This window comes from Vulpes vulpes, chromosome 14 (genome assembly GCF_048418805.1).
Source record: "Vulpes vulpes isolate BD-2025 chromosome 14, VulVul3, whole genome shotgun sequence".
In the NCBI taxonomy this organism is placed as follows: domain Eukaryota; kingdom Metazoa; phylum Chordata; class Mammalia; order Carnivora; family Canidae; genus Vulpes; species Vulpes vulpes.
In genome coordinates, this window is record NC_132793.1 from 80105205 (window position 1) to 80132532 (window position 27328).

The 27328-nt window shown below is 39.5% G+C and overlaps 2 protein-coding genes across 7 annotated transcripts in view; both read right to left on the reverse strand.

Moving 5' to 3' along the window:
• NIPA2 (NIPA magnesium transporter 2) overlaps positions 1-27328 on the reverse strand; it is a 61655-nt gene that overhangs the window by 12252 nt on the left and 22075 nt on the right. The window contains exons 1-3 of one of the 5 annotated variants that reach the window (XM_072737015.1): positions 26353-26490; positions 5874-6105; positions 4222-4278 (exon numbers count right to left, since the gene is read on the reverse strand). In XM_072737015.1, coding sequence (XP_072593116.1) covers positions 4222-4278; positions 5874-6012 — 196 coding nt within the window. In that variant the 5' untranslated portion in view covers positions 6013-6105; positions 26353-26490. Of the gene's footprint in view, positions 1-4221; positions 4279-5873; positions 6106-13892; positions 14027-14665; positions 14805-26352; positions 26491-27328 lie in introns of those variants that run through there. The other 4 variants (XM_025982256.2, XM_072737013.1, XM_025982259.2 and 1 more) reach the window with 4 other exon arrangements.
• Positions 20969-27328, reverse strand: part of NIPA1 (NIPA magnesium transporter 1) — a 53575-nt gene continuing 47215 nt past the window's right edge. For both annotated transcript variants that reach the window (XM_025982242.2, XM_025982243.2), the window contains exon 5: positions 20969-26611. In XM_025982242.2, the coding sequence (XP_025838027.1) occupies positions 26100-26611 (512 nt within the window). In that variant the 3' untranslated portion in view covers positions 20969-26099. The remainder of the gene's footprint in view (positions 26612-27328) is intronic.

Consider the following 27328-nt stretch of genomic DNA (forward strand, 5'->3'; position numbering starts at 1 on the left):
GATTTTTATGTAATCTTTTTGTTACTGATTTCTATTGTAATTATAATGATCTGTGAAAATACTCCATTAAATCCTTTGAAAAATTTAAGACTGGCTTTATGATCTAGCAAAAATAGTCCATTATATAATATTCTATTAGCCTTTGAAAACAATGTAGACCAGGTTAATTTGGTTAAATTTATTATTCAAATATTCTATAGCCTTAACAATTTTACTTTGCTTCTCCTATACTGAGTGTTACATTAATATTGTACCATATGATTTTGAATTTACTTCTCCTGTTGCTCTGTCAACTGCTGCTTTGAATCTTTCAAGGCCATATTTTATTTTATTTTATTTTTTTAATTTATGATAGGCACACAGTGAGAGAGAGAGAGGCAGAGACACAGGCAGAGGGAGAAGCAGGCTCCATGCACCGGGAGCCCGACTTGGGACTCGATCGCGGGTCTCCAGGATCGCGCCCTGGGCCAAAGGCAGGCGCTACACCACTGCACCACCCAGGGATCCCCCTCAAGGCCATATTATTAAATAAAGTTGGAATTGTCAAAGCTTCCCAATGAGTTGAAGTTTTTATCTCTACAAAATAAGCCTCTATCTCTAATATTGATTTTTGCTTTGAAGCTTATTTTCTAGTATATTCAGCAATCTCAACCTTCTTCAGGTTGCTTTTCCATCTTTTTCTTCCAGCCATTCTATATCCTTGTTTTCTATGTGCATCTTGTAAAAGATGTTTTTGTTATTTGTTTTTATGATTCCAATGCAATAATCTTATACAGGCTCTCATTCTTAGTAGCACCTGACTTTGACCCTTAATTAGCCTAGTTCAAAAGTTCACTCTATCTCTCAGATGCCTGCTCTGAAGTCTGTAATTACCTCTAGGGCAAAAATGTCTTCAGTTTATCCTTCTGAGCTCCACACCCTTCCCTGATCTTGGCTAGGTAATTCATTATACGTTTGCTGTTTCATGCTTTGGAAAGGTTGTTTTTTATACTCTATCCAGCCTTTTAACTTATCTTCAATAAATCTTACCAGTTCTACCCTCAAAACACATCTAGAATTCTACCACTTAACACACTCACTACAACTACCCTGAGTCCATACCATCATCTGATTTTTGCAATAGCCTCCCCACTTGGTTTTTCTGCTTTGCTTCTGCTTCTATGTGGTCTATGCCCCAACAAAACAGCCTGGGAGATCTTATTAAAATCTAAATTAAATCATGTCAACCCTTTATTCAAAAGTCTCCAATGACTACCCACACATAAAGTCCTTTCTGTGACCTACAAAGACCCACACGGTCCAGGCCCTCATTATTCTCTGAATTTATCCCCCGCTACTTCCCCTACATTCACTCCCTTACTATTCTTGCCTCTTTAATGTTACCTTCACGATTTAATAATCCAGTACTGTATTTATAATAAAGCACTGTAAAATTTGGCAGCTTAAAACAAAAGCCATATTTTCTGTTGGTCAAGACTTCAGAAAGAGATCAATAGGTACTTCTCAGGATTTTTTAAGAGGTCTACAGACAAAGATATAAGTTGGGGCGGCAGTCATCTGAAGGCTGGATTGGAGCTGAAGGACACAACCAAGGTGGCTTAGTCACATGACTGGCAAGTTGGTACTGCCTATAGCCTGGGGACCTTCTATAGGCTGCCGGAGTGTCCTAACACCACTGCAGCTGGTTTCCCTCAGAGTTAAAAATCCAAGCAATCAAGGTAAAACCACAATACCTTTGGTGACTTAGCCTTAGAAGACACACATCATCACTTCTTTTGCATTCTATGATCACACTGGGTCAGCATTAATTCAGTGTGAGACGGGATTATACAAAGGTGTGAATACCAGGGGGCAAGAATCCTTGTAGGCTATCTTGCAAATTGCCTATCACATTTCAACAGGCTAGGCATGGTCTGCCTCATGGTCTTCACATTTACTGTTGTCTCCTGCTTAAAATGTTCCTCCCCGAAATATCCATATGGCTAGCTCCTTTACATCTTTTATTCAGATACTAAGTTCTGCCCTAGTCCCCCTTCTTAAATATAAGAGAACTGTCTTAGCCTCCCATCTAAAATGTAAGCCTGGGGATCCCTGGGTGGCTCAACGGTTTGGCGCCTGCCTTTGGCCCGGGGCACAATCCTGGAGTCCCCGGATCGAGTCCCACGTCGGGCTCCCGGCACAGAGCCTGCCTCTCCCTCCTCCTGTGTCTCTGCCTCTCTCTCTCTCTCTGTGTGTGTCTATCATAAATAAATAAATAAATAAATCTTTTAAAAAATAAAAATAATAAAAATAAAATGTATGCCTATCCTTCACATTACATCCCTTCCCTACTTTACCAATGTATAGCATATACCACTAACACACATTTTAATTAACGCGAGTTTGTTTGCTTCCATCTAGAATGTTAAGGCTCAGAGGGATAAGGATTTTTTTCTGTTTGAAGTTTTATGTCCAGCACCTAGAATAAAAACTGGCATACCAGAAATGATCAATAAATATTTGTTGAATGAAGAGTCAAATCAGTCTCATTATTTTAACTGCTCTTAAGCTTACATAGAATACTTTCAAGGCTCAGTGTCTTATTCATTTTTTTCTTTGTACCTTTTTAAAGGTAATCATTAAAATAAGCACACTTATCAAATGTATATCTCCTTTCCAATTTGGAATGAAAATCATGAAGAAGGAATTAAAAACAGGATATTTTTCTAGGACTTTTTTAAGTTACCTTCTTAAACTGAGATTTTTTTTTTTTAAAGACTTTTTAATTATTTATTTATTCATGAGAGACACAGAGAGAGGCAGAGACAAATGGCAGAGGGAGAAGCAGGCACCTCACAGAGAGCCTGATGAGGGACTTGATCCCCAAACTGGGATCACACCCTGAGCCAAAGGCAGAATGGTCAACCGCTGAGCACCCAGGTGTCCCTTAAACTGAGAATTTTAAAAAACATATAGCTCTATCAGACATTTTAATTAGACAGGTAAAAGAAAGTTTTCTTGGGCAGCCCCGGTGGCGCAGCGGTTTGGCGCGGCCTGCAGCCTGGGGTATGATCCTGGAGACCCGGGATCGGGTCCCTCATCGGGCTCCCTGCATGAAGCCTGCTTCTCCCTCTGTCTGTGTCTCTGCCCCTCTCTCTCTGTGCCTATGAATAAAATAAAATCTTTAAAAAAAAAAAAAAAAGAAAAGAACATTTTCTCACTCAAATTAAACTATTAAAGTGCTAGCTTCAAAAAATTTACTGGATTAAATTTTACATATTTTGAGTATTATTCATTAAAAGAACAAAGGTGGGGATCCCTGGGTGGCTCAGCGGTTTGGCGCCTGCCTTTGGCCCAGGGTGCAATCCTGGAGTCCTGAAATCGAGTCCTGCGTCAAGATCCCAGCATGGAGCCTGCTTCTCCCTCTGCCTCTCTCTCTCTATCATAAATAAATCTTAAAAAAAAAACGGTATTAAAAAAATAATACATAAAAAATAATTAAAAAACAAAGGTTTATTTAAAGTTTAAAAAAATGCTAGAGGCAGGGGCACCTGGGTGGCTCAGTGGTTGAGCATCTGCCTTCAGCTCAGGGCACGATCCCGGGGTCCTGGGACAAGTTCCACATCAAGCTCCCTGAGGTGGCCTGCTTCTCCCTCTGCCTATGTCTCTGCCTCTCTCTGAGTCTCCCTCATGAATAAACAAAATCTTAAAAAAAAAAAAAAAAAAGTACTAGGGGCACCTTGGGTAGCTCAGTGGATTAAGCAGCTGACTCTTGATGTTGGCTCAGGTCATGATCTTGGAGTCCTGGGGTTGAGCCCCATACCAGGATCCGCACTCAGTGGGGAGTCTGCTTCGGGATTCTCTCCCCCAACCCCCGCCCTTCCCTTTGCTTATTCATTCTGCCTCTCTCTCCCTAGAACAGATAAATCTTTTATTAAAAAAATTAAATAATAGGGATCCTTGGGTGGCTCAGCGGTTAAAGCATCTGCCTTCAGCCCAGGGTGTGATCCTGGAGTCCCAGGATCGAGTGCCATGTCAGGATCCGTGCATGGAGCTTGTTTCTCCCTCTGCCTGTGTCTCCACCTCTCTCTCTCTTTTTCTGTCTCTCATGAATAAATAAATAAATAAATAATCTTAAAAAAATAAATAATAAAATGTTCTAGTAATATGAGGCTGTATTAGTATATGCAAATATCTTAATATACAACCATAGTATTTCCTTGAAATATTCTCTATACGTACTTGATAGCAATCCAGCCCACCACAACCATTCTTTAAGATATGCATGGCCACCTTGACCTGTGAATGAAAAAATATTTCACTTTTTTGGAAGATTATCAGACTTTAAAAATTTATGACAATTATTAGGAATGACAGATTTTAAAATAGCTCATTTGTTGATTATTATTATTTTGAAGATTCCATTATGACCATATAAGGGGATTTCTAAGATATTTTTACGATTATCTTGGAAAAGGAAATGAGGATTAGGACAATGTTAAAATTTTTAGGTTTGCACTACACTGTTGAGTGAAGGAATTATGTCAATCCTTATATTCATAAGGTCTATACTTCATTCTCTTGTTTGCAAACTCAGCTTCAAGCAAAGAAAATGAACCAATAAGAAGCAACCCGACTTCAAGTAAGTTAGTCTGATTGTGGATAAGAAATAGGTGTGGTTATGAGGCAGTAACCATAGAGAAAGGAGTCTTATATGACCATACATAAAAAGATTGAGCATTTCATCACAGGCTACAGCTGCCAGGGGATGCTCATCTTCCTTTTCTACTTGACTTTCCTCCCAACCAAATTAATAAAATCAGGAAGCAACTGGTACTTCAGCCATTGTCAAAAAGATAAGGCCAACGTAAATGAACCCTTTGACAGGCATATCCATCATGGACAATGAGAGTGCTTGCCTTAAGACAAGAATAGGAAATACACTTATTCAGGTAACATACTAATCCTTTCTCCTCTGCCCACTAACCTCTAATAGAGGCTACTATTTTAAGATTGATTAGCTCTGGCCATTAAGATGGCACAGGAAAGAGGGAGAAGGTGATTTTTTTTGTATTGCCAAAGTAGGTCATGTCATGAATGCACTAAATGAAGTGAGAAGGGGGTTTAATCATACTGAATATCCTCCAAGGTCCTGTGACTTGTCAACAGTTTCTGGGGAAACAACCAATATAACCCTTCAGAAAATCAATGAACAGAATACTCTTCAACTGCAGTAAGCCTTCTCTTTCCTTCCTGCTAATTTGAGATCATCAGGAAAGACATCTTAAGGTATAAGTAAAACTTCTATTATCCTAGACAAAAAATCCTAGCCTTCAGTAAGATTCTGATTCTATTCATAAATCCTTATTTCCTTCTCTACAGTCATACCAAAATTTAAAGATAAGGCTGGATGCTAAATGGAGAATGGTTCCTATTTCAACTTGGATAATTGCAGGAATGAATAGCTTATTTTGACATTGTCTCACTTTTTATTTTTCTCATTACAAAACTGATGTCTGGGGTGCCTGGGTGGCTCAATCAGTTAAACATGTGGCTTTGGCTCAGGTCATGATCCCAGGGTCCTGGAATCAAGTCCTACATAGGTCTCCCTGCTCACTAGGGAGTCTGCTTCTCCTTCTGCCCCTCCCCCACCCGTGCTCGTATGCATGCAAACCCGCTCTCAAAAATAAATTAAAATCTTAAAAAAAAAAAAAAAAAGCAAACTCCCCACCCCCAAATTAAACTGACATTTGATTCTCTATAAGAATTTACAAAGCTTGCAGAGTTCAAAGTTTCAAATATACTAACTAGGAATAAAGATGTGATTGTCATCAAAGAACCTAAGTACATAAGCACACACTGATGTCATTTCAGTCACATAGGGCACAGCCTACCTGCTCTCATGGAGCCCTTCTTGGCAAGTCGCAGAAGACCTTTTTTTTTCAAGATGAAACTCCCACCAATGAAAACGCTGGAGCTCATAGCCAATCCCAGACCAATGTAAAAATCATATTTTCCACGCCCCTGGATCATTTCGTTTGTTACTAAAGAAGTTCTTGTGAGTCACATTGAGCACAAAACAGAGAAGCCACTAGTGCTGGAGGCAGGACTATGTAATCTTCAAATCTAAATGCAAAATAAAACAAAATGAGATTTTTAAAAGCAATCATGATCATCCCCATGCAATTCAAATTTTACTCCATTTCTCTTCTCATAAAGGAGTATTTTCATTACAACCATTGATAATATATTTACTATTTATAATTTACTGCTGATGTATTATATTTCTCATAGTTTTGTCAAAAGATGGGATTGTGATACAAAGCTATACTTAAAAACCAAACTCACAGAATCAAAGAACAGACTGATGATTACCAGAGGCAGAGTGACAGAAATGGGTGAAGGTGGCCAAAAGATAATAAGTTTTAAGTTTGGAGATGTAATGTACAGTATGGTGACTATATTTAACTATATATTGTATTATATATATTTGACTACACTGTAATGTACAGTATGGTGACTATAGTTGACTATATATTGTATTATATATTTGAAAGTGGCTAAGAGATCTTAAAAGATCACAAGAAAAAAAATTGTAATTGTGATGTTAACTTATTGTGGTGATCATTTTACAATATACACATATATGATCACTATGTTGCATACCTTAAGCTAATACAATGTTATAAGTCAAGAAGAACTCAATAAAACTGAAAAAATAAAAATAAAACTACTTTTATATGCTAATACTAAATTTAAATTTTAAATCAGTTTTATAAACTCTGGTTTCATATTTAAATAACGTTTGAGCATCAGCCTTTGGGTCAGGGCATGATCCCAGGGTCTGGGATTGAGTCCTGCATCAGGCTCCTTGCAGGGAGCCTGCTTCTCCCTCCACCTATGTCTGCCTCTCTCTGTGTCGCTTGTGAATAAATAAAATCTTAAAAAATTCTACAGGATGAAAATATATAAATCTAGTTTATAAATACATTCACCAATTTCACGTGTCCTTTTTGAATAATCTATACAGGGAAACTCAAAAGAGTTTTCTTACACATACACTTTCTTCTTAGAAATCTATGTAAGGGATCCCTGGGTGGCGCAGCGGTTTGGCGCCTGCCTTTGGCCCAGGGCGCGATCCTGGAGACCCGGGATCGAATCCCACGTCGGGCTCCCGGTGCATGGAGCCTGCTTCTCCCTCTGCCTGTGTCTCTGCCTCTCTCTCTATCTCTCTGTGACTATCATAAATAAATAAAAATTTAAAAAAAAAAAAATTTTAAAGAAATCTATGTAAACAGACGGTAATTTATTTATTTAGCCTATTTAGGGGCATGCAGAGAGAAGCTGGTTTTCACATTATTTTGTTAGCAGAGGATGATGATTCTGGCAGACAGATGTTTGCCAAGGTACAAGTGTGATACTGGTAGACTTTTCAGGGAGCATGAGGGCTATGGAACTAGAAAGGCTCAAGCCACAAGAGCAGAATGGAAGCAGAGGCTTCCCAAAGATTATACATTATTTTCAAATGGCCAATTCATGACCTCTGCTGATAAATGAACTACAGCAAAGTGTAGAAAGTAGAGGAAAAAATATTACTTAGCAATAAGGTTTATGATTGGTTATAACCAACTTTCTGGTATTTTCTTTTTTTTTTTCTTTTTAAGAATCAGCTTTATCTTTTTTAAAGATTTCATTTATTTATTCATGAGAGACACAGAGAGAGAGGCAGAGACACAGGCAGAGGGAGAAGCAGGCTCTAGGCAGGGAGCCCATTGTGGGACTCAATCCTGGGACTCCAGGATCACCCCCTGGGCCAAAGGCAGGCGCTCGACCCCTGAGCCACCCAGGCGTCCCTGGTATTTTCAGTCCCACAATTTAACTTCCAAGTTCCAGAACTAATCTGCAATTCAGTCAGAATCCTCACACATTAACTCTTGCTAACTAGCCAAGTTTTTCCATCCTTCAAGTTATGAGATTCTGGCCTTTAGCAAAAGCAACTTAACTTCCTATCCACACAGTCCTTCAATTAGTTTACCCATTTACTCAAACAGTATTTACCAAACATATGCTGTGCTAAGTAAACTCTATGGATTAAATAGTGATAGCTAAATTTTAGTCTTCAGTGGGGAGACAGACAAAAGGCAGTTAAATAATGGGTGATAATGTTCTGTAATAACGGTGAAAAGTATTCACACTCCAAACAAAGGGGCCAGTGTTTAGATTTGCCTGTTGAGTCACATGATGGTTCCTGGAACACTTCCTAAGGTACAGTCCTTCCCACCCCAATGGCTTAGAACATGGCCTCTAGTGGCTTACTTTGGCCAATAGGAGGTAGGTGTAAATGACAAGAATGCCAGTTCTGAGTGCCCCTTTGCACTCTTCCATCACCACGTGCAGAGCAAAAAACAGTCATCCCTGCTGATCTAAAGACCTTTGAGCAAAATCAAAAATGCTTATTGCTACATGCCACTGGGATGGCTAACTTGTATACCGTAACAGGCTTATTAAAGGTAAATGTAAAATTCCCATCAGACTTCTGAAAAACCAAAACTTGTCTGCAGAAATGGGGATCAGTGGTAAAGATAGGTGGTAGGCACATCCAGGGGTTCACTGTATTATTCAGTCTACTGTATATACAATGTATGTTTGGACATTTCCATTATTAAGGTTTTTAAAATACATGCTGCAGTGATGTCAAGACAGAACCTACTAACGAGGAACCTGGGTGGGGCAGTCTGTTGGGTGGTCTCAACTCAGGTCTTAATCTCAGGATCATGAGTTCAGGCCTCACGCTGGGCGTGGAAAGAGAGAAGGAAAAAGAGGAGGGGTGAAGATAAAGAGAAACGGGGAGGGAGGGAAGAAAGTAGAGAGGGAGGGAAAGTGGGAAGGAAGCAGGGAGGATGGAACGAAGGAACAAACAAACCACTAACAAGTTCTAAAGACAAAGTCACCCCACAATCTAGAAAAAGATAATACTGAAACATGGAAGGAAGGTAAGACACTCCAGTCAAGGATGTGCTGTGAGTTTTTTAAGTATCAGGCACATACGATATGGGTGTCCACCTGACACCTTTCCAGAACTGAGCTCTTTTACTAGGGATTTGGAAAAGTATCCCCAGTCTTTTTAGTGCACTCCTAAGGCAAGAAAATGCATTGAGGAATGTCCTAGGTGGGGAATTTGAAAACTCAGTCCTGCCTCTAACTGAGTGCATGACCTGGGTGAGGCACAACCTTAACAGACAGATACATTAACGAAGGAAGCTAAACAATCTATTAAGTTATTATGGTTTTTAAATTTAAAATAAAATAAACTATAGTCTCTTTATGTGCCAAACATTGGCAACCTCAAGCTTCAACTTTATTTTGCCTTTGGAATAATTCTAGGGCTGCCTGGGTGGCTCAGTGGTTGAGCATCTGCCTTCCGCTCAGGGCGTGATCCTGGAGTTCCTAGATGGAGATGGGGCTCATGTAGAGAGCCTGCCTGCTTCCCTCTCTCTCTCATGAATAAACAGATCTTTTTTTTTTTTTTTTAAAGAATAATTCTAAACCACGAAAATCAGTATATACAGATGTAAACATGCAGAGAATCTGGAACAAAATGGTTAGCAGTAAGAATTAGGTCTATGAAGTATAAAAAGATTATGCCAACAACAAATATGCTTACAGTTTTTCCCACCACACTGTAAATGACCAGTTATTTTAAATGTCTATGACCCAGTCTCTCTCACTAGACTGCCAGTTCCTAGGCTCCTACACAAGTCACCTTTTTAATCCTGTGCACCTAGCTATCTGGCAGTCTCAAACTATGTCTTTATATATTTCTGGGTTATTACAGATGAATGGAATAATTATAACAGGCCTTAAAAGTAAAGCTGCCATCATTTAGATCAGCATCCTAAAATGTAACAACTATTTTACAGCCCATAAGCTTGAAAAGTGTAGAAACTAGTTAAAAGTATGCTGGGAAGTAACAGTACTATATACAAGTAAAAATGCAAAGGTAAAGTAAGAAAGTCTGGGGAAAATAGGAGTAGGGATCCCTGGGTGGTACAGCGGTTTGGCGCCTGCCTTTGGCCCAGGGCGCGATCCTGGAGACCCAGGATCGAATCCCACGTCGGGCTCCCGGTGCATGGAGCCTGCTTCTCCCTCTGCCTGTGTCTCTGCCTCTCTCTCTCTCTCTCTGTGACTATCATAAATAAATAAATAAATAAATAAATAAATAAATAAATAAATAAATAAATTTAAAAAAAAAAAGAAATTAAAAAAAAAAAAAAAGAAAATAGGAGTAAAGAAACCCAGCTACCAAACACTTCAGCCCACTCTGTATTCCAATGAGCCTGGGTCACCTAAAAGTCTTGAAAGAACCCCTTAATGTAAAATCAACTCCTTTAAAAGCACTATCATTACCAAGCAATGTTCTTAATCATGCAAATTATACTGAGGAAGTGACAACTTAAAAGTTCCCAGTCCATAAAACATCCCTATAGAAAATCTGCAGAGAACCTAATGTGTAGTCTCCATATCCTGGAATCAATGAAATGTAGCTTTGTTATCTCCAAATGTGATATCCAGAAACAAGTCAGGTTTATCTACAGTTCCAATCCCAGAATAGTGATTGCCTCACAAATCCAAATTTAGACTTTACTTACGTAAGCTTGACTTTCAAATACGAAATGCGTAATTATTTAGTAATATTTACTTAATTTATTAACACTTAATTAAAGACAATGACTTTGGTTCTCTGTGCTGGTTTTCCCACAAAAGACACTCCTTTATAGTGGCAAATCTGATTTACAAGGTATTACAGAATTAAGGTTGTTTGTTCTCTCATGGAACTATACCAGTGTGGTGGTGGGCAGGATGGGGGAGGGAGGGCGATACAGAATTTGCAAATCCTCAAGTTTATAAAGCAGTCTTCATCACTAAACTAAGTAAATGAATTTTCTCATTTGATTGAAAATACGACATCAGTGTGAATGTCCTAAAAGTTACGAATGAGTTTGTTTCACTATTCTCAATTCTGCTCCCACTCTGTAACTATAAAGGTCAATCACAGCTGGGAGAGCTTGAAACAGATTATTTTTTTTATTTTTAAGGATTAACTAAGAAGTAGGGCCAGGTTTAAGGATAGCTAAACAAGAAAACTTGCTAAATTTCACTTCAACTGTGTTCCTAAGCCAGAGATGACAAGCTTCAGGTGGTAACCTGCCCATTTACCTCTCAGAGGGACACAAGTGGAAGGTCCCACCCCACACTCCTCCCCTCCAGGCTATTATTAGTTCTTATATGTGGCCATCTGATCAATAAACATATACAGGGCAGCTCTAATATGCCAAACTTTGGAGTTATAAAGATCATTGTAAGTCTCTATCCTCAAGGATTCCACAGCTGAGTGAACTGAAAATTCTGAAGATGACCCATTTTAATTTTAAACATACTTTTAAAGGCTCCTAGAATTATCAGCTTCTTTCTAAATTTTAATTTTCACAACTTACTTTATAATGTTTATGAATACTTAACGTTAACTTTCATTAAATACAAGTTATGTTGAAAATGAAGTAAATACAACCTAAAACTCTGAAATTGGCCTACCTTCTCCTAAAACAGAATGCATAACTTAAGATAGGAAAAGACAGGGATCCCTGGGTGGCGCAGCGGTTTGGCGCCTGCCTTTGGCCCAGGGCGCGATCCTGGAGACCCGGGATTGAATCCCACATCGGGCTCCCGGTGCATGGAGCCTGCTTCTCCCTTTGCCTGTGTCTCTGCCTCTCTCACTCTCTCTCTCTGTGACTATCATAAGTAATTAAAAATTAAAAAAAAAAAAAAAACAAACACAACCTTATAAAGGAAAAGACAGACTAGTATTCTAATATCTATAAAATAAACTGAAATTAAGATTTGCTTTGCAAAATGACTAATAGGCAACAGTTACCAAAGTTAGATATTTTTTTAAAATATACCAACAGAAGTACATTTACAGCTTTAAACTTGTAGCATTTTTGACATTTCATTTTCACAAAAACTTGAAAGATATGTGGTGAGGGTTCCATAATGAGAAAACAGGCACAAAGATGTTAAGCAACTTCTTAAGCAGCTGGTGGGTAGCAAAACAGGACTAGAATTCAGGTCTCCCTATTCTCAGCCTTTTGTCTTTCCAACTGGAGTCTCCATGTAGTCCCAGAGGTGGAACACAAGCAAGTTGCAGCTCCAATCAGTCTCTCCGTATAGATCATGGACTTCTTTCCAATCTGCTCCTCGTATTCTGACCGTGGCTTCTCCATCCTCATTACTCACACTGGATACAAGGGCCAAGTGTGCCAGGTGGAGTCTACCTTTGTGAAATACAATCTTCCACTTCCATGTCTCTCCCAATCCTAATCCAGCTTCAACACAGGATGCTGTCACACTGCTCTATAAAACACATCTGTGCCATCTCATTCTCCTGCCACCCGCTGTTTACGGAAAGTTCAAATTTTGTAATCTGCTAAAACCTTTCACTATTTGTTCCAAACCTAACTTTTAATTTTATCTTCCAATACAGTATTTCACGTACCCTGTGTTCCACCTGAGGTCAACACAGTGCTGCCGTTCTTACTCTATTTCCTCCTCCATATCTTTGTTTCCATTATCCTTTCATTTTTAACAAGCCAATTTAAAAAATATCTCGACAATGAAGCCCTGCTTGAATTCTATAAGCCAGAGCAATCAATCTTTTCTGAATTCCCTGGCCTTTACCCACACTTCTCTTTGGACACTTTTCAGGCCTGTATTACCGTTATTTATGTATACGACTTATATCCCGTTCACTGTGGACAGGTGCTTATCTCATTTACTCAACCAACTAATGGCTGAATACATACTATGCTCTAGGAATGGGGATACGGCAGTGAGTAAAAAAGACCAAATCACTGCCTTCATGGAGTTTCCCTTGTGTTGGAGGCAGAGCAAGACAATAAAAATAAATAAGAACATTATATTGGAAGGTGGTAAATGCTATCTATGGTTAAGGGCACTGGGGAATTGGGTAAGGGACTTCAATTTTAACCAGGTTGGTTAAGAGGCCTAGTGGAGAAGAGAACATTGAGCAAAGGCTTGAAGGAGGAAAAGAACAAAGCAGACAAAAAATGCAAAGGCAAAGATATGAACAAGTAGGCAGTTTTCTAGAAAAAGAAAGGCCACTGTGGCTGACGCTGAGTGAACAACGGTAGGTAGGATACCACTGCGAGATATTTTTATATAAAAGAAATATCCTGAAACAAGTGTAATTCTTTTATTTCTAATAGTAATAGCTACCACTTATTGAACACCTGTGAAGCACTGTTCCGGGTAGCTGATATACATTAATTCTAATACACACAATGAGGTATCATTATCTCCACCTTACAAAGAAACCAAACCTCCAAGGCGTTAAATCGCATGCGAGGGCGACAGAGAAAGTTACACAGCCTGAAGTGGAACCTAAGTGTCCACTGGACTCCATTTCTATAGGGGCTGCCCACAATGAATGAAAACTTTGGAGTTCTTTATTTATTTATTCATGAGAGACACAGAGAAGCAGAGACACAGGCGGAGGGAGAAGCAGGCTCCCTAGAGGGAGCCTGATGTGGGACTCAATCCCAGGACCTTAGGGTCACAACCTGAGCCAAAGGCAGAGGCTCAGTCACTGAGCCCCCCAGGCAAAGGCCAAACCTTTGGAGTTCTTAATATTTACTTCCGTTTGGTTTCCACAGCTTTAATTTTTTATTTAACTTTTAAATAGTTTTTAAGTTAATTTTTATTTAATTAAAAATTTTTTTTCCAATCTCTTATTTAGCCAATCATTATTTTTAAAAGCAGCACTTATAAATACTACAGAACCTGCATCTCCAACCCTAACTTAGCAACATTAGTTATAAATTAAAATTTTAACTTACATGTAAATTTAATATGGTCTCATGAAAAAAAAGGCTGGAAGCGGTTAGAGATGACTTATTCACTCTCATTTCCTTGTAAATAACACTCTTTATTCTCATTTAAAGTTTTAAACCCTGGCAGAGTAGCTCTGGCCTGGAAAGAAGAAAGTACAGAGGTAGGCAAAAGCACTGCATAGTTACTAACACTTTCAAACATGTGGCTACTAGTGTCCATACTCCTTTTACTTACCAACATGAAACCTACTCATCCAACCACAACACACTGCTTCAAAAGACAGTTTACTGCAATGAAACATATCTCTGTTCTCTCATGTCTCCTAAATGAACTGAAAAACCTAGCGAAGAAATTAAAGAGACAAATACGAAACTAAACGTACACAGAGTCATGTACACTTGTAGTAGGAAGAGGGAAACAGGATTAAATGACTCTACAAAGTCAAGAAATTATAAAACAGTCGTGTTCAAAATGTCACAGCCGACTGCTGAGGCTTGCTCCGTCGTGGGCGAGGATCTCGGCGCATCTGAGACCATCTTCTACAAACTCACCACAGAAGGAAAACTACGTGGAGGAGCCCGCGAACGCGCCCCCCCCCCCCCCGCCCCGGGCCGAGCCGGGCTTCCACGGGACTGCACAGGGATCCCTCCATGCAGGACCCAGAAAAGCCCTTCCAACCCCGAGCTCACTTGTCCCCAGAGCGGAGAGGAGCCGCCCTGACGGCCCCTGCCGCCCCGACGCCGGCACAGCGGCCCAGCGCCAGCCCCGTCGCGCTCACCCCGGGCGGTGGCCGGCCATGCGGCTGCCTCTCCACTCTCTGGCCCTCGTCACCTCCGCTTACACGCCCACACAGGCCGCACGGGCCGCCGCCTCTCGAGCTCGCGCGGCCTGGGCCTTCGTCGCCGTACAGAAAGAAGCGAGAGCATTCGGGGCTGCAGCCGTGCGCGCCGCCTCCTCCATGGGGGAGCGCCCAGGGGAACCTGCCCCGGACGACCTACGACGACCGCCGCAGCCGGAACCCAGGGCCGCCGCCGAGAGCCCGGGCGCGGCCGACTGACGCCAGAGGCGCCGCGCACGCGCAGAGCGGCGCAGCGGAGGCCCCTCCGCCGCGAGCCTTCGTGTGGTTTCCGGTTCCTTGAGGCGGCCCTGGTTCCGGGGAGCCGGGGGACCCGGGGGAGCCGGGGGAGGAGGGCGAGCTTTGCAAGGAAGCTCACCAACCGGTTCATCAAAGTAAAAGTACCGTGTGCCGCTTTCCTGAACTGCGAATTCCCACGTGTGGTTGGCCTGTGAAGCTGCCTTTTCAGCAATCTCCCCAGCGGTCCCCTAGGAAAAGGGAGCTCCGAGGGGGCCAGCGGGGGCCAGGGTTGGGCCTGGGACCGGGGGCCTGGTGGTGGACGCGGAGGACTGGCTCACAGCAGGGCCCTTTCGTAACTCAGACCCGAAAGAGGAGCTCGGGGGCGACTTGGTTTGGTAAAAGCGCTTCTGGAGACACTAGGAGCGGAAATGCGTTTTCAGGAGATACATAGGAAACCCACTGTTCGGCTCTCCTGCGTTGGCTTCTCCAACGGAGAGCGTCCTTAAGACCCACCATCATCATGGTTTTCTCTAAAGATTTGTGTATTTTAGGGACAGCTCCCTCAAGGCAGAGGGTGCGAAGGAGAGAGAGAATCTCAGACTCCCACTCAGCGGGCAGCCCATCCTGGGGCTTGGTTTCAGGATCCTGAGATCATGACCTGAGCTGAAATGAACAGAAAGATAGCTGAACTGACTGAGCCTCCCAGGCACCCTGGTTTTCTCTAAAATGAACGAAGGCTCAGTTGGCTGAGCCTCCAACTCCATTCAGGCTCAGGTCATGATCTCAGCGTCCTGGGATGGAACCCCACCACCTTGGACTCTGTGCTCAGAGGGAGTCTGCTCGACAATTCTCTCCCTCTCTCTCTACCCCTCCTGCAACTGGTTTGCTCTACCTCAAAATAAACATAACTTAAAAATAATAATAATAAAATGGGCAAAGACAGTACTCATCTTTAAGACGTGTGTGTGGTAGAGAGGAACAAGCCAGATCAGGTGTGAGGCCTGTTAATATCTTGGTTGGAGGTGCTAAGGTCCTTTGGGTATGTTCTGGTTTCTGAATAGACACTGGTATACGAAATGTAAATAATGTTGGGTGGGAATGTTTTTTAAGTGAATGCTTGTTGAACCAGAAAATGCCAAATATAATTTGCTCTTTTCAGACTCATCTGATTAGCCAGCAACCTCCAGTTTTGTTATAGGTGACTATGCAGCTACTAATTAACTTATTTATTTTTTGCAGCTACTAATTTAAAAGCTTTTTAATCTTCTGTGAGCTGGTAACCAGGCAACCATACATTTAGAACTGGCTCAGAAGACTTTTTTTTGCTTAATTATTTGGTCTCAGCCAAAGTCTACCTAGGTAACATAGTCAAGTAAAGAATTACATATTGAAAGATGGTTGGCATGTTAGTCTCTGATGATATAGTAGATTGATGAAAAATGGCTCTAATTCTCTACCCATCCATGTGCCCATGCATTTTGCAGAGTGACTTTGTGGTTCCACTTCATCCATTGATTCTGCCGAGGCCTTGGGACTGTTTTTTGGCCAAGAAGATGTAGTGGTTCCCAGACTAAATTATGTTAAGAAACCTGGGGGATCCCTGGGTGGCGCAGCGGTTTGGCGCCTGCCTTTGGCCCGGGGCGCGATCCTGGAGACTCGGGATCGAATCCCACGTCGGGCTCCCGGTGCATGGAGCCTGCTTCTCCCTCTGCCTGTGTCTCTGCCTCTCTCTCTCTCTCTGTGACTATCATAAATAAATAAAAATTAAAAAAAAAAAAAACAAATTAAAAAAAGAAACCTAAACTAGTTTGCTGGAGAAAGAGACCACGTGGAGCAGAGCAACTTGCAAAGCTACCCAGATGAACCATACTATGTCCAGATACCAGAGACTGAGCCAACAGACTAATATGATTGGTTGAGGTTCACAAATATGCACTGTTGGTCCAGACATATGAAAAACACTAAATGATTGTTGTAAGCCACCAGTTTTTATATAGATGGTATGTAGCAATAACTAACAAATGCCATCATACCTATAGGAGTTAGATGATCACAATGAAAATAGTGGTTAGTTTGTATGAAAAGAATGCTTAGAAATTATGTTAACCTAAGGAATTTGCTTACAGGTCTTTTCTGCCAGTGTTCTAATCATCCCAACAAAGCCCTGTCTCATGTACTCGTATTTCTCTCTTTGTTGTAGCTCAGACTCCTCTCACATCTATCTGGACTTCCCACCTGACACTTAAGAGTCATGTTACACAGTGCATTGTTTTTAAAAGTGTATATAATAGACCTGCTAACATTATGTAGGCTCCTTAAATACCCAGACCACTTCTCCAGCATATGATGTTACACAACTTACATGTGAGTGTTCAAGCAGATATTTTTAAATTTTTAAAAATTTGTTTCCTTCTCGTATACTGCTGGTGGGATCATAAAATAGTGTAACTTCCTTGGAAAACAATTTGGCATGTCCTTAAAAAATTAAACATATGTCAACCATATGACCAGCTATTCTACTGGTAGATATTTACCCAAGAAAAAGGAAAGTATATATCCATTAAAAGACTTGTAAATTAACATTCGATAGCAACTTCATTTGTAATGGCCAAAGAAATGGAAACAACTCAAATGCCCAACAAGAAAGCAACTGTGGATAAAAGCAACTGTGGTATATCCATATAATAGAACACCATTGAACAATAAAAGGGCATAAACTATTGATATATGCTATAACATGGCTAATTCTCAAAATAATTTCAGTAAGTGAAAGAAACCAGACAAAAAGTATATAATAAACAATTATGTTTATATAAAATTCTAAGAAATGGAAGGTGTATATAGCAACAGAAAGTAGATGGCTGACTGGGAGTGGAGAGGACAGTAAGGGCAGAGGGATTACGGTGTGGCAAAAGGAAACTTTGGGGTGATGGATATGTTCACTGTTTTGCTCATGGTGATACTTTCATCCTATAACATCATGCAACATACATCAAAACCTACTAAGGGTATATTTTACATATGTGCAGTAATAGAATATGTCAATTATACCTCAAAGCTGTGAAAATCTTTGTTATAGAAGTATAAGCAAGACTTCTTTAATACAGTATTTTTTAAAAATCATGTATTAGTAAACCAAATAGTTTCTCATGTACAAAGTGTTGTTCACTTGTTCTTCTGTGCTTTGGTTTTGTTACTATAGAGGCCAGCCAAGAGCATGAGAAAGCATAACAGATGATTATTTTTTCTTTAGCTCAACTCCCTATCACTGAATTTGCCTTTCTCCTTCTGAAGTGAATAGTGGCAACCTCTAGCATTTTATGTATTATTTTAAAGTTTTTGCTCAAATTCCAGTTAGTTAACATACAGTGGATTATTAATTTCAGGTGTACAATACAGTGATTCAACACTTCCATATATCACTGTGTGCTCATCACAACAAGGGCCCTCTTTAATCCTCTCCTTAACCTGTTCCTCCGCCCATCTTCCCTCTGGTATTTCTAGCATTTTAAAAGATTAGTATTATATAAATGTTTTCCAATTAATACTGTTAAATTTACTCAGGACCGCAGATGACTTATAAATGTAGTAGGGCATTTTCCAGAACATTTGTTGGAAGGAGAGAGGAGACCTCTCTGAAAAAGACAATACTAACTTGCAGTAAGTTTAAGTAGAACACTAGAATATTCATTAAAAGCCAGGAGTTGGCTTTTAATAATTCTCTCACTTGATGGAATGGTGAGTGGAGATGGTAGACAGAATAATGTTCCTCCCCCAAAGATGTCCATAGTTCTAATCCTTAGAATGTGTGACTATGTTGCCTTATAGGCAAAAAGGACTTTGCAGGTGTTATTAAATTAAGGGTCTTGAGATGGGAAGATAATCCTTAATGTCTAAACACGTCCCAAATTAATCACAAGGATCTTTGTAAGAAGAAGGCAAAAGTGTCAGAGTCAGAGAATGAGATATGACAATGGAAGAAGGGTCAGAGAGATGCAACATTGCTGGCTTTGAAGATGGAGAAAGGAGAATGAACCAAAGAATATGCAAGGTCTCTACTGAAAAAGGCAGAGAACAGATTCTCACCTAGAGCCTCCCACACCTTGATTTTAGCCGTTAAATCTGTGTTGGATTTCTGACCTCTGGAACTATAGGATGATACATTTGTGCTGTTTTAAGCCAAAAAGTTGATGGTAATTTGTTAGGGCAGCAATAGAAAACCAATACAGCAAATAAGCACACCAAATCAGAGTAAGGAGGACAATTGAGATCCCACACATCATTAAAAATAAAAGGATTCCATTAGTTTGAATTCTCCATCCTCCATCCCTTTGTCTGAGTTATTTTATATGGATTTGTTGTGTTATTTGATTGGCATCCCTCTTATCCTCCTTGCCATGATACAATTCCAGTCTCAACTTTCAACTGGAATTAGTCTGTCTCTTTTGAACTACTAATACAGATAGAAGTATCTTTTTATTTGTTTCTTGACTATGCCTCAGCTCTCCAACACAAAAAACTCTTATGAAACTACCAGGTAAGTTTGGAAATATGGTGTACTAATGTGATTAACATTACAATAAAGATGCTAAAAATGTCATGCCTCAGACCCATCAGACAGGGACATGACTCAGCAACAGAGGAACTAGAGCGTAAGTTCCTCGCAACCAACCAGGACAAGTTTTTGTAGAATTAGGCACTTAACACACTTCACAACTCCAAAAACATCGGTGGTTTTTAAAATGTTTGTTCCTTGAGGCAGCCTGGATGGCTCAGTGGTTTAGTGCCGTCTTCAGCCCAGGGTGTGATCCTGGAGCCCATGGATCAAGTCCCATGCCTGGCTCCCTGCATGGAACCTGTTTCTCCCTTTGCCTGCGTGTCTCTCTCTCTCTCTCTCTCTCTCTCTCTCTGTCTCTCATGAATAAATAAATAAATTAAAATATAAATAAATAAATAAATAAATAAATAAATAAATACAATGTTTGTTCTGGGGACACCTGGGTGGCTCAGCGGTTGAGCATCTGCCTTCGGCCCAAGGCATGATCCCAGAATCTCAGGATCGAGTCCCACATCAGGCTCCCCGCATGGAGCCTGCTTCTCCCTCTGCCTATGTCTCTGCCTCTCTGTGTGTCTCTCATGAATAAATAAAATATTTTAAATAAAAAAATATAAATAAAAAATAAAATGTTCCTGATTTCTGTATAGGTACACTTTGATCAAAATGTAAGTAATTAGGGATACCTGGCTGGCTCAGTTGGCAGATCATGCAACCCTTGATCTTAGGATTGTAAGTTAGAGCCCCACATTGAATGTAGATTGTTTAAAAATAAAAATATATATATATATAAGTAATTAAATCCTTTTGGAAAGAGCCTCAAAAATACATAATTTTTGCTCAAATAATTTTTCTTTTTCTTATTTTGAGCAGGGGGGGTTGTGGAACAAAAGGAGCAGAAGAGAGAGAGAGTCTTAAGCAGGTACCATGCTAGGTGTGGAGCCTGATGTGGAAGTTGATCTCCTAACCCTGAGATCATGAGCTGAACCAAAATCAAGAGTCAGACACTAAACCGACTGCACCACCCAGGCATCCAATATTTTTTTCATTTAATAAAGTGAGTTATAGGACACTAATAAAGATTAATGACAAGATTTCTGATGACACAGTATTAAAATGTGTTATGATTCTCTAATTTTCCATGTGCTTAAAATATAATAAAATGTTTTGTATAACATATAAAAGGTATTAACATTTAAAATATAGCTGATTTTCCTTAATACCATCATTTTGTTGTATCAGAACATAATCACTACATGGTTAACTCCTTCACATATCATGGATCTGCTCCCTAAGATGTGCACAGGTAGACATTTTCTATATCATGATGGGGACCTGGGCTATTTGTTTCTACAAAGAAAACGGGACACATTTAATTAAGGAATTAGGATGATATGGAATCTGAGACTACAATATTTCAAGTTGTGGGTAAAAAAGAAAAGCAACAAGTGTTCAGCTAGAAATAAGTTATTTTATTTTAAAACACATACAGATTAATAAATATTATTGGAAAACTTAATAAATAGCCTTTTATATTTACATAAGGCAATTACAACATGCTATGACTACTTCTATAAAGCAAAATATAAGCAAGTCTTAGCCATTGATAAATGTGTGTATGTATGCTAACTGGAAGCTCCCCTGATACATTTACAGGAAAAAAAACCTACACAATCAATCAACATGTTACATTTTTTAATCTAGTCATCGTTTCCTTCATGATTATATTCCATTTTACAAGAAAGTAATAGTTGTCATTTAAAAAGGCAAAAACACTCAGGAATGCTACTGAAGAACAGTACCCTTAAATGATTCCAAAGTGCAAAAACACTGACATGGGGGTAGGGGCCAAATTATTATGTTCCGACAAATAAAATAGTCTGAACTTTTCAACATGACCTTTTGGTACTAGTGGTTTAGGAGCTCCTGACATTTACCTGGTGTCAGGTAGTTCATGTCAGGGATGAACTGCTTGGAAGCAAGAAGTTCAGCATCATTCTTACAAATCTAACACAACAGGATCAATCTGGTTCACAGGTCACTGAATCTTTTGCAGCACATAAACCTAGGCAGAATGTCAGAAAATCTCATCACACCATCAGAATGTGATTTTTCAGTGCAACTTTTAAAGTCCCTGTTTAATTTCCATATTTTATAATAGAATATACAAACCCTTCCTTTTAAAACAAAAAAAGGAAAATTAAAGCTTCATGGAATCATGCAAACTTTACACCCAGCACTCCCTTTGCTTACGCAGAGCTTGAAGCTGCCTATCTATAGCACAGTCCTGAGCAGACTCAGATGGTGCAGCTGAATTTCCACTGCCTCACTCCAAAGCAATCCTGCATATAACATTCGTCTGAGGCTACCAGCACATGCTAACAGTGTGAGCGCTCTAAAACAGGTGATTTGGAGAACCATCTCACCCCTTTAGAGGTAGAGAAACTGAGGCACAGAAAGGTTATGTGACTCACCTATAGTTGCACAATTCAAGGAAAAATAGAGAAAAGAACAAATATGTCCTTCTCCCTGGCTCATGCTCTGGGCCCTAGACTATGTTTTTTATCATGTTGGGTACGTTTGAAATAGATTTATTTACATGATCATTGTTCTACTGAGTATCAACTTTTTACTAGACAACATTTTTTTTATGTAACATAAAGTTACATTTTTAAAAATATAATTATCTTGTTGCATTTAATAGCATGTGAGAAATGTGTATGAAAATAAACAAGTAGTGAAACAGGCCAAATTCTCATTCTCATTCCTATAATTCTTAATCTTTTCAAGTATACAATGGAGGTATAAGAATCTGGCCAGATGGGAAAAATCACCTAAAAGCTAAAGGACCAACCCTTAAAATTCATCACCAGTACAATTGTGAGGTGGAAGTGAGGAATACAGAAAATTGAGGTATTTTATATGATAAACTGTTTCATGGTGTGACTGGTGTGCAACTTGATCTTTTCTCTTTCTAACTCAAGTTAAGACCTCTAGCTATGAATATGAGTAAAACATGAAAAAATAACACAGACATGTCCTTGGGAAGAAGGTCGATACTAAGTTGTAAATATTACGTTTTTTGGTCCCTGAGAAGGCAGAACACCAAGATTCCATCTAATCCTGCTCAATGGGTGAACTGCTTCCTTGGTGTCAAACACAGTGAGAAGGACAACTCCTTCAGACCACTGGAATCAACCAGGCAACTGTGAACTGATCTAAACTAAAGCATTTTTCTCTCCACAGTTTCCTACTGGGTATGAGAGGCCTAAGTAAGGATCAAGTAGACATCAGAAAAGAGCAATGGACATGGCTCTGTAGACAGTCGGAGCACTTTCTCTGCTCTTCTAGATTAGGTGAGAGGTATCATCTCTCAACAAGAACTAGGCAGTTCATCAACACCTTGGTCTCCATGGACCACATTCTTGTCCATACCTAGGAGACAATGCATCTCAGTGCTTTACAAATGTCTAGGAACTAGCTTCTAGAAGTGAGCACGGTATTTACAAAGAGAGGAGCTGTCAAGGAAGAAGGAAGAGGGGTAACTACACACATTAATAGTATTCTCTTCTATCAGACATGAAACCCAAAGAAAAAGAACAAAGACCAACCTACTACAGCTGGCATGAACTTCTGGAAATAAAATTGAATGTAACAAATTGGCTTGAAAAGGAGGAATTGAAAGAATATATCTTATTGCTGAACCAACAGCAGCAAAGTATATTTCACTAATGTTCTAATATGAAAATACCATAGTGACATCTGACTGAAGAACCATGTGTGGCAAGTAGCAGACGGCCCTTCCTCTCCAGAACCTTCTCTACAGGCATGAAGTAGTCCTCCAGAACAGCAAAATGCTCAGGGTGGTCTTAGTGCTGGGTTTGGGTTAGAATCCTTAATAGGCCTCAATGAGCAAAATAAGAAAGCAATCTTTTTAAATGTAAAGATTCAGATGAAAAACACAAAGCATTGTCCAAGTAGTAGAGCAGAGAAATGACTTAACTATTGTATTGTAGAGAAGCCTTGAAAACAAATAAACAGTAGGTATTTTTCTCTTACTTTATCAGAGATAAAATCCAAAGAATAGTATAATAATGAAAATGTTCCATATATATTTACTTTTAGAGACCAATGAGACCCGTTCCCATTCTAGGCCCTCCTCTAAAACTCTCATTTTGAGGCTTTTTTCCTTGCAATTCCAAATGAATTATGAAAACATGAATTTGTAAAACAAAAACAAAAACTATTAAATCAAGTTATATGCTCTATGTCAAACATGAAATTAGGCTATTAGACTGCTGGTCATGTCAATTATTTTGAGACCAGAGTTATACACTTAAAAATTCAATCATTAGAACTTTGTTCCACTGGAAGGAAAGCTGGGCATCCTACCAAAATAATCTGCTAATCTGGGAGAATCTAACTGTTCCAGAACAAATCACCCTTAAGAGACCAGCTATTACTACTTTCAGATTTTGTTTTACTCTAAAAAATCGGAGGTGATCATCCAGAAAATATCACCTCTGAATATCCATGGTATAATTATGAATTAAAATATAATGAGGAACACTAATAAATGAATTTAAACTTAGCTTCACCTATAAATTGTAACAAAATAAACAAGATAATTTCCATAATACATATGAACTTTCTCAGTATACTTGTGTTACCACATATATTCTTTTAATATCTTAAACTGTTTATCTAGGAAATTATTTTTATGTTCAAAAGTATACTGATATTACCATGTGACATTTCTGAGAGCATAGTTCAGTAAATTAAGGCTTGCATTCCTAAAAATACCTGATAATAAAAAAAACAAACCTTCAAGAGCTGACAAAAAGAGTGAGGGACTCTTTGAGTATTTATTAACTATCAGTTAATATAAGATTAAAAAAATTTTTAAACAGTTTTGTTGCTGCTCTCAGTTCACTAATCCCTGACAACCCACATTATCATATGTGCTTTTAATTCATAAGGTGTTCTTCACTCTATGTTAAACTATCCTCATTTTATTTAGCTTTTTTTGTTTAATATTTTAGGGAACAATTTCTTTGGCTTTTAGAGATGTTCTTTTTGCCTGAAAAAACATTTTGCCCTTAGTGAGTAACTTCAATTGGTTATTGTTAAATTTGATATTCTAGTTCACCAAATCACCTCACCCAATCCCATCTTCCAACCTGACATAGTTCACTATTTAGATAAAACACTGCACATGAAGTACATGATATCTTAATGAAATAATTTGCATCACTTTATGCTTTGCTCCCATTTAATATACACAGAAAGTTACTAAAAACAGATGATCTCTTTGATCCAAATACTGGCATAATTCGTGGCTACTTTGCATTTCAGAAGCTTAATTAGAGGTTGGGTGAAGAACTCTAGGGTACTCTGCCTTTTCAAACAACAGGGAGATGGCTAAGTTAATTGCTTTTCTTTTTCCTAGAAATTCTTTTGAAAACTTAGTATATGTGTTCTAATTTGCAGAAAGTCTGAACTACACTGTGTCCTTTAACCTGTTCCTGTATTATAGGGAACTCGATATATATACTATTGAACAGTTACTCTCTCAACTAACACCCTGTCAAGTAATTTATTTCTTCTCAATGGCCACAATACTCACTGAAAGAGAACATGAATATATTTGATACTGGGTCCGAGGTGCATAGACTGAATGCAAATAAAAATACCTTATGTTACCTTAAGTCAATTGTCTTTAATTGGATAATAACTTCATGCTAAAAGGGTCAATTTGCTCTTCTGTGTCTTTCACATTGACTTTCTTCCAACAAATGACTATATTGTTATTTCTAACTGCTTTACACATTTATATTTAGGATAGTGAAATATTAAAGTATAATCAAAGAGTTATTCTAATCTAAAGGAATATACATGTATTAATCATCAAATTAAGTGAAGAGTTCAAGTGATAAAAGGCACTGAAATTGATTTGAGCTATTGAAAGTCATCCTATAAATGGAACTCTGCATCATGTCCACCTATTCTCTATTTTCAATTAAAATATCTTGGAGTAGGGGGTGGGAGAGTCAGCTCATTAGAGGATTAAAAACAATTAAATGTATATACTTCTTATATGGATGAGGTACCTGAATGTTATACATGCCTAATGCAAAATAACACCACTACAGACACATTTACTATATACTCAGACTTCAAGACAACAATTTCTCCCATTTCCAAAGTAATCTTCTAAGTAAGAGTATCTGCGTCCCTGCAAAGACTAATCAGAAAGAGCCCATCTTTATTTTGTACTAAATAATGTTAAAATATTTTAAAAGCAAAGAGTATTCATGAAAGCTTCCAGGTTAATGGCAAAGAACATGAGATTCCTCTCATCGGAGAGAGATGATGCCCAGGCAACCATTTAGCAACTTCAGACTGCAGAGGGCTGGGCCCCCACCCTGGTGCTGAGTGATGCTCCCCACTGTCCATCAGACCACCCATTAATATGCAAGCAACTTTAATACCATTGATTAGGGTCTCTTCCACTTCACATCAAATTAGGGCCAGAAACAACATCCATTTCCTATTCTTGAGCCACTCAACCCCTGTTGGGTTCTAGTCTGTTTTCATATTAGATTTGTTCATCTCCCCAAGGTTGAAATTGAACTCTTTGAACACCTGTATAAGGACAATCCCAACAGAGACGGTGGTGAACCCACAGGCCATACCCAGGAAGTCCACTAGGCCCACATTGCTCCATTCCCGAAAGAGGATGGCCGATGCTAGCAGGACAAGGGTGGTGAACACGACGTAGTAGATGGCCCCAAACACAGAGGAGTCGAAGCACTCAAGCGCCTTGTTGATGTACCTGAACTGGACGATGATGCTGCAACCAAGCACAGCCAGGAGCACCAGGCACAGGCAGAGGGCCCGCTGACTAGATGGGTTGTTGTGGAAGATATCTTGGGCCGCCAGCCCGATGCCCTTGGTAGAAGGCACAGTGAAACTCCCCAGCAAGGAGCAGATACTGATGTACACCATGATGTTGGTGGGCCCATGGGCGGGCGCAATCCAAAAGATGAGCAGCAGCAGCATAAGGAGCACGATGCACAGATAGCCCACAAACACTGGAAAACAGATGATTTTCTTACTTTAGAGTCAGTTCAACAAGACCCAGGCAGATAATCCTCCTGTACATGTGGCCAGAGTGGGAGGGTTCTTAAAGAACATGTGAGAAAAGCTGCAGGGGAATTTATGTTGGTGATCAAGGGCAATATACAGCAGATGAAGGCCATAGGCCCTGGGATATAGAGATGGTTTCACACAATCAAAAATCATCCCCTTCTCCTCAAAACTTCTGAATGTCTCCTTGGACTTATAAATGAAAAATATGCTTGGAATTATCAGAGCCTAGAACCCAGTTTATATATGAAACAAATTTTTGCATATATTTAATATGCACTGAAGTTTTCAGAACTTCATCAAGAGTTATTCTCCATTTCAGAGGATCCCATTGCTGATGGCAATACCCTAAGTATTTCAGTTAATAACACAACACACCATGAGTCTGTATTTGCAACTGCCAGGGTCTCAGCGACTCCACATGGAGTGAGGTCTGCTGGCTTTAGTATGTTTTCTATAGTCGTACTTGAGCATTCTATTTTTTATTTTTTTAAGACTTTATTCATCTACTCATGAGAGACACAGAGAGAGGCAGAGACAGGCAGAGGGAGAAGCAGGTTCCCTGTGGGGAGCCAGATGTGAGACTCAATCCCAGGACCCTGGGATCATGCCCTGAGCCAAAGGCAGACACTCAACCACTGAGCCATCCAGGTGCCCTCTTA